The sequence below is a fragment of the Rutidosis leptorrhynchoides genome, chromosome 6 (genome assembly GCF_046630445.1).
Source record: "Rutidosis leptorrhynchoides isolate AG116_Rl617_1_P2 chromosome 6, CSIRO_AGI_Rlap_v1, whole genome shotgun sequence".
Lineage (NCBI taxonomy): Eukaryota > Viridiplantae > Streptophyta > Magnoliopsida > Asterales > Asteraceae > Rutidosis > Rutidosis leptorrhynchoides.
The window spans coordinates 386,679,930-386,690,871 of NC_092338.1; the positions used below are offsets into that span (position 1 = coordinate 386,679,930).

General features: G+C 30.0%; 1 protein-coding gene across 1 annotated transcript; it reads left to right on the plus strand.

Annotated features, from left to right (window-relative positions):
• The first annotated feature begins 1,369 nt into the window (after positions 1–1,369).
• On the plus strand, positions 1,370–4,365 carry LOC139852285 (RHOMBOID-like protein 2). The gene is made up of 5 exons (XM_071841554.1): positions 1,370–1,795; positions 2,635–2,798; positions 3,039–3,202; positions 3,771–4,021; positions 4,154–4,365. Exons 1-5 carry the CDS (start codon positions 1,494–1,496, stop codon positions 4,266–4,268), a joined length of 996 nt encoding a protein of 331 aa, XP_071697655.1. The 5' UTR covers positions 1,370–1,493; the 3' UTR covers positions 4,269–4,365.
• Positions 4,366–10,942: the final 6,577 nt, after the last annotated feature.

The window sequence follows — 10,942 nt, forward strand, 5'->3', positions numbered from 1 at the left end:
CACTTACATATTTTACTTATATGTTTTATTACATTATATTATTACATGTTACATTTGTCTATACATATCGTATTGAAGTATACATTATTCATGGTAAGGTTTCTATTTTATCTACTTTACTTTTATATATTTACTGTACTTATCAGAATTCATGGTTCTTTCTGACTGAATGTCCTTAAGAAGCAGACTCTCTGTCCTCTAGTATAGGGAAGGACGACTTCTTCTACTTGGGATCGATCTGTATCCGTGAGTGGAGAAATGACTTCACTTTTACTTTAGGTAGAGAAAAGACTGTCTACATCTAACCTCTCTCATAATTTATTTTGGTGGAACTAGGTACCGTTGTTGTTGTGTCTTTTCCTTTAGTCAATATAACCGGTTTGTAAGTTTATTTGACATATCAAACCAAATCAAAAGCTAGACATTTGTTTGAAATTTTAATCTTAGGGATTTGATTTCTTTCTCTAGATTCATTTGTTTATTTTGGTAAAAACTTTTTAACATGGTCTCCTTAGGTAAATTTCTCAAATGTATAAATATAGCATAAATGAACCAATAAATATTTAAATATATTTATATCAAGATAATTTTTTTTTTTTTTTTTTTTTTTTTTTTTTTTTAAATGTGGTGTTTGTTAGCTCATGGAAGAATTCTATTAGAACCAAGGTTGCAAAAGACGTGAGACGGGGTCGAGACGGTTGGGTTCTAAAAAGGTCGAGACGTTCGAGACGGGGTCGAGACGGGGGTCGAGACGGACGTTGACCAAAGTTGACTTTTAAATATATGAGTATATAAATGTATATATGTGTACATATTTTAAAGCTAGAAACTTTAATTGCCTAATTTGTACTTATAATCATTATCACCGTTAATATAATACAGAAAATTCAAACTAAAATACGACAAATTTGACCGATTTTACCAAATTTATGGCTTTTCCGAATTTTGAGAGACTTTGACATGATTTTGTTCAACTTTGACCCGAATTTTTACCGTTGACTATCATATTAGACGGTTTTCTACAAGACGGGACGGACTAGTCATCAAACCGTCGCAACGGGCGTCGAGACGGCTCTAGACGGAGTGTTTTGCAACAGTGATTAGAACTCTTTCACACTAAAGTTGCTTTAAATAAACAATTAAATCCGTGGAATAAAGAAACACCTTTGATTTAAGATGCTACAGTAGTAACCGTTACAAAACACACTGTCACACAAAACCAGGTCACCTAACATTAAAGTAGACATACAATCTACCGCATGTATCTCCCCCACCGCCTTTCATTGTCGCCGATTAAATTGTCGTTTCGACACTCTCTAACAACACCATTTCCATACATCCCTTCAAAGCTACCATTACTTCCCAAACAAGCCCTACATTTTTTATATATCCATATATACACATAGCCGACATCAAATTCAATAAATATTTGTGGGTTTGATCCAAATCCGAAAAAGGATTTGTGGGTTTGAATAAAGATTGAATTTTGTGAAATGGGTAACAGAGATCTTGAAAGCAGGGGAAATTCAAAGAACTGGGGTGCACCACAATCATCAAATTATTACACGTCATCATCTCCATACTATACTGAATCATTAGATAAACAATGGACATCTTGGCTTGTTCCTATGATTGTTGTTGCAAATGTGGCTATGTTTGTTGTAATTATGATGGTTAATAATTGTCCTAAGAATCATAATTCAAATCTTGAAGGTGATTGTGTGGCTAGGTTTTTGGGTAGGCTTTCTTTTCAGCCTCTAAAAGAAAACCCCCTTTTTGGGCCTTCTTCTTCTACGTAAGTTTTCTAATTTCAAGTTTACGTTTTGATGCATGAATTAACGATTTAGTACTTTACCCTTAGTATTAGGAGTGTATTCTGCATACTAATTTTTTATTTACCCCTTTATATGAAAGTTGATTCTTGATGATGATTTAGGGTTATGTTTAAAATTGATGATTTCTTCATATTAACACTCTTTTGTGTGTGTTATTAGTGATTTTAATTATGGTTTGAGTCGTGCGTGTGCCTTTTTGTTTTAAGTTGATTTGGGAATGATCCTGGATTGTTTAGTACTTCAATTCAGCTTAAAGATTTTATCTTTTGTATTCAACCATTTTTGTTTTTTGTGACACTATCAAGTTTTTTAATTTCCGTTGCGTTTTTTGTAGTTTCTATGCACATTAGATCACATATGTCATTTATGATTGGATCATGTTCGTGATTTGGGTTTGGTGTTTTTTTTAACTACATTTTCTCTTCCTATCCATACTATGATTTAGAATTTAGATGGAGGTTTAATAAGCTTGTTATAAATGTTGCTTCGAGTTTCACGCAAATAAGCAATTTCAAATCATCTCGTTTTTTGTATAGGTTCTTTATATTGTATCCTTAGATTTTGAAAAATATGTATCAATTGGTTATAATCTGTTTCTCTTCCAAAACATTTTATAATGATTGAAGCAGCTCTCCTTAACAAAACATTACAATGTAATAAATAGCCATTCCCCACCTTGGAATCATCCGATGAGTTATATGATGCATTTTTAGACCACAAAAGATTCGACATTTTTGAAGGAAATTATAAGTTTTTTTAATTTATTTATTCTGCATAACTGTTCTGTATTGTTTTATAGATTGGAGAAACTGGGGGCTCTTGAGTGGAAAAAGGTAGTTAACGATAATCAAGCATGGAGACTTGTGTCATGTATTTGGTTACATGCCGGAGTTATTCATCTTTTTGCAAACATGTTGAGCTTGGTCTTCATAGGGATTCGCCTTGAACAACATTTTGGTTTCGGTATGTTTATATTCTTACAATTAACACAATATGAATATGATAAACTTATTAAAACTCTCGCGTAGTATGTAAAATTGTAAGGGCTCAATATGGAAGTTTGTGGTGACCCGCTTAGCTGAGGACCCCTGATGCCCTTTAGTAGAACTTAATTCATTTTCATTGTTTGATAGAAGTTAGTTTAATTCTTAAAACAACTATTTTTTGATATCTCGTGTGTTTTTATATACTAAAAATGTGCAGCACGAGTAGCGGTAATCTACATGGTGTCGGGAGTTGGCGGAAGTATACTCTCAACGCTTTTTATAAAGAATAATATTTCCGTAGGTGCTTCTGGTGCTTTGTTTGGACTCCTCGGAGCAATGTTATCCGAACTTCTTACTAATTGGACTATTTATGCCAACAAGGTATAATGTCAATAGTTTCACTTTCAACTTTGGCTTAATGATATGGGTTCAACTTTCATGTAAAACAATATGTGTGTTGTACATAATAGACGAGGAACGACTTGTGTTTGATGTTCGAAAAAAGATCTTTTTTTTGGTTGAATATAACGAGTAAAGGGAACATCATTGACTCAAACACTTGTAAATAGACAAACCATCACTAGATAGCTCAGTGGTTGGTGGGGCCCTGAGTTCCTTGCAAGAGGTCTCAGGTTTGAATCCCAGATAGGGCGAATATTTAGTTGTGGCCAGGGATGGGTTGGAAACACCCAGGGAGTAGTAATCCTGTTGGGCTGCGTACGTTAGAGCATGCGGTCGGATTTCTCGCCCTCCCGGGTAGGCCGAACAGGGATAACCTTCTACCTTTTACTTTTTACCTTCTACCTTTTACACTTGTAAATAGACGCCGTTGCACCGTTGCCCCTTTTAGGGTTTTTTTTTTTTTTTTTTTTTTTTTTTTTTTTTTTTTTTAATTTATGGCTATGACATATTTTTAGCAATGTAATCTGAATTCGGTCTCGTTTTGAAGGCTGCAGCTCTGATTACGCTCCTAGTGATCATCTTGATCAATTTAGCAGTTGGAATTCTTCCTCATGTTGACAATTTTGCCCATATTGGTGGGTTCTTATCGGGGTTCCTACTTGGCTTTGTACTGCTTGTGCGTCCTCAATTTTCTTGGCAAGAACGTCGCCATCTTCCTGTTGAGGCTCGTGGGAAGTCTAAATACGCAGTTTTCCAATACGTTCTCTGGATTCTGTCCCTGATCTTATTGATTGCCGGGTATGCTTCTTTTATGTTGTTCTTTGAGTTTGGTGTTGTTGACTTTTTTTGGTCAAACAATGGTTAAAGCAAAAAAAAAAAAAGGCTTTGAAACTGCTGCCCATTTTGACACTTGGTTTGTTTTGGTTGCAGATTTGGTGTGGGATTGGTAATGCTTTTTAAAGGAGAGAATGGGAATGATCATTGCAGCTGGTGTCATTACTTAAGCTGTGTGCCTACTTCAAGATGGCACTGTAACAACAGATGAATCATCCTGTTAAATATCACATTATTTCCTTTTTTTATTATTCTTTTGTTCTTATACTTTATGAATTTATTGTTGATATAATATGTCATTGTGTTATGTTAGTTGTGTAAATCTTTGTTTCTTCTGTGTGAATATCATGGTGGTTTGAAGGTCAATATATTAGGTTTTATTCAAAACTCAGCTCTATATCTGATGGTGCCTGAGCCAACAAACATGATTAAAGGAATTAATCAATAACAAACCAGCACCTATCATTTGAAGAAAACCTAATGCCCCTTATAGATAACCAAAAAGTAATAATTTTAACAAACATGTATATTGTGTAAAAAGAAAATTATTTGTACAATTTCCTAGACCATTCTCAAAGGAACCTCTGCCATGGCCGCCCTCCTCAAGTCCTCGAGGGCGCCGATGGCAATCAAGGATCCCTTGCAATGGTCGCCCTCCGCGTCCTCGAGGGTGCCTATGGAAATCCCGTAGCCGTGCTCCGCCCTGAAGACCACTTACCTTGCTTCTAGTGCTTTTTCAACTTTTATGAGGGCAAGGAAATGTGACCGTTTGAACCTTGATAAATTCGACGAGAAAAAAATAATAATAAATGCAGCAACGGTTTTTCACTTTTTAAACTTTTTTACTCCGCTTTATTAATTCTGTATAAACAAACACTACATTTTAACACATTTAAACTCATACATCTCATACAATATTACTCTTCCAACTCTATTTTTTTTTTAATCATGTCACCCAAAAAACAAATCAAAACAAAATCCAAAACAAAATCCAAAACAAACTAACAAATCCCGATATCTCAAGCTATGGATATGTTCCAACATATGCTCGACACACACATTTATCTGTCACTAATTGGTTCATCTTCCAACCCGCATTATGCCTCAACTTCTACGGCAGCTTGCATGAATGATCATGGTCACAAAGGTCCGTTATCTATGTTTTCGGGGCCGTGACAACAAGAATGATGATGTGGGGGTGATGGTTTGGATATGCAGAAGAAGAAGTATTCAGCGCTTAATGGGCCTTTGATTTTACGGGATGAAGATGGTGATGCAGCGTGTTAAGTGAGTGGTGCTGAGGAAGTTGGCTCAGTTATTGGTCCTTCTATGAGTAATTAATCGGGTTTTTTTAGATTCGGTCATGGGGAGTATGAAGGTATTCGCGTTGTTGGCAAGCTCAAATTCCAAGGCGAATCCTAAACCCTAAAAGGGTTAGAAAGAATCGAAAGGCACGTTGGGTTCAATCAGTGGTGGAAATCGATGACAGAGTGAGGAGTATTCAAAAACGTCCAGATTAACGGAAGGGAGGTTTTTCAGAGCCAAATGATACTTAAAATGTACCATTACCCATATGGTTCGAACTCATTTAAAGTTGAAAAAAGACGGTCCGATAAAGGTTCAACAGCCGGTTTTACGTTAACTTGGTCTGATCAGCAGCTTTACACAGTATCAGCTTGGACTCCATCTCACATGGCAGAAACTTCGGCATCATGTCAACTGCAACAGCAACAGCCAACAGCAGCAACAACAGCAACCATGATGTGAAAACTACAGTTAGCTAAGATATTTGGTATAAAGTTTAACAATTCTTTGTAGAGGGTAAAAAGATGTCATTAGATCATTCTTTAATTCATTTGGTGCAGATAGAAATTTGTTTAAAAAAGAATCATTCATTTGTTGAATATAGAAAACTTTATAGAAAAAAGTCATTCATTTGTAGCAGTAGTTCTGGGAATCATTTTTTATACTATTATTCTCTATTTTTTGATGATTATACTTATAAAAATGATGATTTATGCAGCATTTCCTTATTATATTTTCTTGCTACTTTTTTTATAATATGGATATCTTTGAGCCATTTAAAAAAGTAAAATAAAAAATGGATATTTTTGATGAGTTGAGACTGAGGACGAAAATAATGGTTTAATACTTTAATTTCAAGTTTTCTTCTAATGATTTAATCCTTCAAGTTTGTGTTAACTTATTGGTTTTGACCCTTTAAAGGGTTCAACCACTAAACCTTTGAAAGTTGTACTCCTTTGTAAGTTCAAAGTTTTCATTGTCAATTGTCCTTTTTGGGCTACTCTAAGAAAAAGAAACACTTGTTTAAGGTTTGGATAACACCCGATAAATCATGATTTCAAGCTAACTTGCGGCATCAGCGTTCGCAAGGATCACAATGTGAGCTACCCTAGTTAAGAGCCAGTTAGGGGCTCGACCCATTTAACCCCCATGATCAGTGTCTGTGACGACCCGGAAATTTCCGACCAAATTTAAACTTAATCTTTATATGATTTCGACACGATAAACAAAGTCTGTTATCTTGAGTCTCAAAAATTTTGAACTATGTTTATGTGTTCAATTAACCCTTCGACTATTCCCAATGAATCACGAACATTTATGTGTATATAGATATGTATATATAATATATAATATTATATTAATTAAAAACGTTAACAAAGTATTTGATGTATAATACTTTACATAAACGTATTTGATTTAATATATGTTTAATATATTTATCGACGGAATTAAAAGATAATATCAAATGATTGAATTATCGGTTACATTGTGTTATGATTACGGGTCTCTGTTATGAGGTCCACGTTGATTTGAGAAATCTTTCTCTTTTAACGGTATTCGAAATAATTGGTAAAGTAATCTACAAGTGAGAACAATATGTCAATTAACGGTAACTAGACAAAAGTTAATGGAGATTCCTGTACATGCTTTACAATAATTTACTCGTGACTTTTGATAAGGTAACTATTTAACTTTCATATTATTTAATGTAAAGGTGAAATTATGAAATGTAGATAACTTAGAAGTAGGATATCGACAAGTTAAGTAAATCGACGTTTTATATTAAAATAATTTCATGCACTTAACTATCCATTGGACCTTACTCGACGATTCACGAACAATTGTGTGTAAATAAATATGAAAAAATATATATATATATATAGATATATATATATATACATAAGTAATATTATATATATTGTAAATAATAAATATTAAAGATTCAATATATTATAATTAGTAAATATGATATAATTAATAAATTGTAGAATATTAAAGTTAATTAAAAGTTTGAAAATAGAATTTTTATACTAATATTGTTAGCATTACTTTCATTATTATTGTTAATATTAATATTTGTATTATTAATATTATTATATTCTAAAATAAAGTATATATATATATATATATATATATATATATATATATATAATTTGATATGTATATAGAATTTGATATGTATAAGTGATTATATTATTATTATTAATATTATTATTATCATTAAAAATATTAAAATTATTATAACTAATAGGATTATTATTATCATTTTTTATTATTATTATCATTATTAGTAATTAAATTTATTAAAAAATTTCATTATGGTTAGTATTAATATTGTCATATTTTTATTTATCATTTATTATTATTAATCTCTTTATCAATAATATTAATATTATTATTAATAATATTATTATTAGTATTATTAATAGTATTAATATAATTATACTAGTTAATTATCAAAATTAAGAAATAGATATATATATATATATATATATATATATATATATATATATATATATATATATATATATATACAATTATATACATATATGAATATAGATAAATACGTAATTAAATCATAGGATCCAATTCAGTTTCAATTTTTTAATATAACTGTGTGTGATTGATTACCAGTACAAATCAGTTATACTACAAACAAATATTGTTATCTATCATAATCAAACTGTATTCTTTTTCTTCTCCATTCTTGTTTTTGTCTGATAAAGAAAATAGGTACGATCGAATTCAATTCTATAAATTAATCAATGGTATGCAATTAATTAATGAATTGTCTCAAAGTATCCACCCTCAAATATCAAAGTAAACTGTCTGTAATTAGTTCATCTATCGAATTTTTTCCCCACATCTCGTTTACTCCGTTTCATACTTAAATTACAAAAACCTTGAATTCGAATGAAAATTCAAAAAGTAATAATGCAGTCTTGTTGGAAATCTTCTGCTCAAACTATCTGGAAAGTTTCAACTTCCAATTCTTATTATCGAATTCGAATTTTGGAGTCAAAGCTTTATCTCAAAAAGTTAACCGAATTGTTCATGGTAAAATTCGAACTTGTTTTTAGGTTCTAAGTTAAATTGAGGATTCGTAAAGTTTATATTATTGATTTAAAACCATTTTCGTGTTATAATTATAATCTAAAAATATCTAAAAGTTAAAATTTGATTTGATGTTCATAGCTTTATTAACTGTGATACTCAAAAGCATGAATTCGAATAAATTTTAAAAATATGGAAATACAGTTATGTTAGAAATTATATATTCAAACTATCTGAAAAATTACAAACTTCAAATTATTATATCAAGTTCTAATTTTTGAGTCAAACTTAATTCTTAAAAAGTCAAACTTTTTGTTCTTGAAGGAATTCGAGATCGTGTAGATGTTTTAGATTAAATTAAAGGTCCAGAAAGTTTCTTTGAACAATTTAAAACTTATTTCATTCAGGAATCTTTGTCTAAAACATCCTTGAATTTGAATTTGGATTTGAAGTTCATCGCGTGTATAAATAGGCTGTAACAGCTTGTTTTTTTTTTCTTTTTCTATTTGTTTTAAACTAAATTAATCAGTCTCAAATCGTTGCTATATCTGTTATAAATCCTAAAACAAAAATTGTAAAACGTTATTATATAGAACTGAACTCTGGTCGAATTGGTTCTGGTCGATTAGGTTGATCGGGTGGTGAAGGAGATAAAAAGGAAAATCGGTTAAATATAAGTGGAAACAGAATAAGATCAGAAAATGGGCATCAACTCAATGGTTGTGTGTTGATTCGAGTTAACGAGAGGTCTCGGGTTCGAGCCCGGTTTAAGGCATCCTTTTTATAAAAGCTTTTAAAAAAGGGTATACTCTTTATTTTTTTATTATTATTATTATTATTATTATTATTATTATTATTATTATTATTATTATTATTATTATTATTATTATTATTATTATTATTATTATTATTATTATTAGTCGTATTGTTATTATGATTATTATTGTGATGACCCGGAAATTTTAGATCAAATTTAAACTTAATCTTTAAATGAGATAAGCGAGGTCTGTAATGTTGAAATCTCAAAAACTTTGAACTGTGTTCATGTATTCATTTACCCTTCGACTGCTCTAGATAATTCACGAACAATTATGTGTAAATAGATATGTATGAATATATACATATGTGTGATTATTAAATTGAGAAATATTAATAAAACATTTAACAGTTTGGTGGATATGAAAATAAGTTATGAAATTATTATATGACTTGAAAACATTAACAAAGTATTTGATGAATAATACTTTACATAAACGTATTAGTTTCAATATATGTTTATCAACGGAATTAAAAGATAATATCAAATGATTAAATTATCAGATACATTGTGATATGATTAAGAGTCTCTGTTGTGAGGACCACTGTGATTTAAGAAATCTATTCTTTTTAACGGTACTCGGAATAATTGGTAAAGTGATTTACAAGAAGGAACTAGACAAGGGTTAGTGGAGTTTCCTGTTCGATTTCCTATATAGGTGTTAACTAGTAAACTTTCTTATTATTTAGGGTGAAAGAGAAATGTTGGGAATATAGATAACTTAGAAAATGGATATCGACAAGTTAAGAAAAATGACGTTTTTCATTTTAGTAATTTCGTATGTTTATCTAAATCTTTGGACTATATCTTACGCATCACCAGCAAATGGTAATTTAAAAACTTGAAAACCTGCTATGAGTTATAAACGATTTTACTTTTCTAAAAATATTTTATGATATAACGATTCCATTTAGTTTAACCTTTAAACAAAATGATTCCTAAATATATTTAACTTTGAAAAACTAATTATAATATTTATTTGATTTAGTTTCAAACGTACTAAAACGTTTTCAGTTTAAATAAGAACTTTATTATTAAAACATTTTATAAGATAATTTATTTATGAATTTTGAAGGATTTAATTAGAGCTTATATTATAAACTACAAGTATATATAGTGTTTCAAAAACGTAAACGTGATACGACATAATATTTTTCTATTATTTAAAGGATTATAAATGAACTTTGAAATATAATTACTTTTGAAAAACTAAAATATAATATTATTAAATAAATATTTCAATCCTATATAATATGTACAAAATTATTTTTTTCTTTGAGAATATATATATATATATATATATATATATATATATATATATATATATATATATATATATATTTTACAAAGTGATTAAATATAATATTAACTATATACAAAATTTTTTTTGATTTAAATTAACATTATCATATATAACGAGACGTCGATTTAAAGAAGCAAATGACCAAAACACTCAAATGAATAAGTTACATTTCAATTAGTATAATTATTGGTGAAATAAGTCTAGTTATTGATAAAGGTACGTGTCGCGAAACGTAAAGTACAAGTTTTCTAAGCGTACGAAAGGACGTTCGAAAAGCCAGAACCGGTACGTAAGTCGAGCATCAACGTACAATTCATCTGTGCTAAAATTACAAATCAACTATGCACGAGAATATAATATAATATTTAATTAATTATAAAGATTGAATATATTATATATATATATA

Excerpts from the sequence above, each read along its gene's own strand:
- LOC139852285 (XM_071841554.1), top strand. The coding sequence starts at position 1,494 with ATGGGTAACAGAGATCTTGAAAGCAGGGGAAATTCAAAGAACTGGGGT. Across the intron at positions 1,796-2,634 it reads TTTGGGCCTTCTTCTTCTAC|ATTGGAGAAACTGGGGGCTC; the intron begins GTAAGTTTTCTA and ends ATTGTTTTATAG. Across the intron at positions 3,203-3,770 it reads GGACTATTTATGCCAACAAG|GCTGCAGCTCTGATTACGCT; the intron begins GTATAATGTCAA and ends CTCGTTTTGAAG.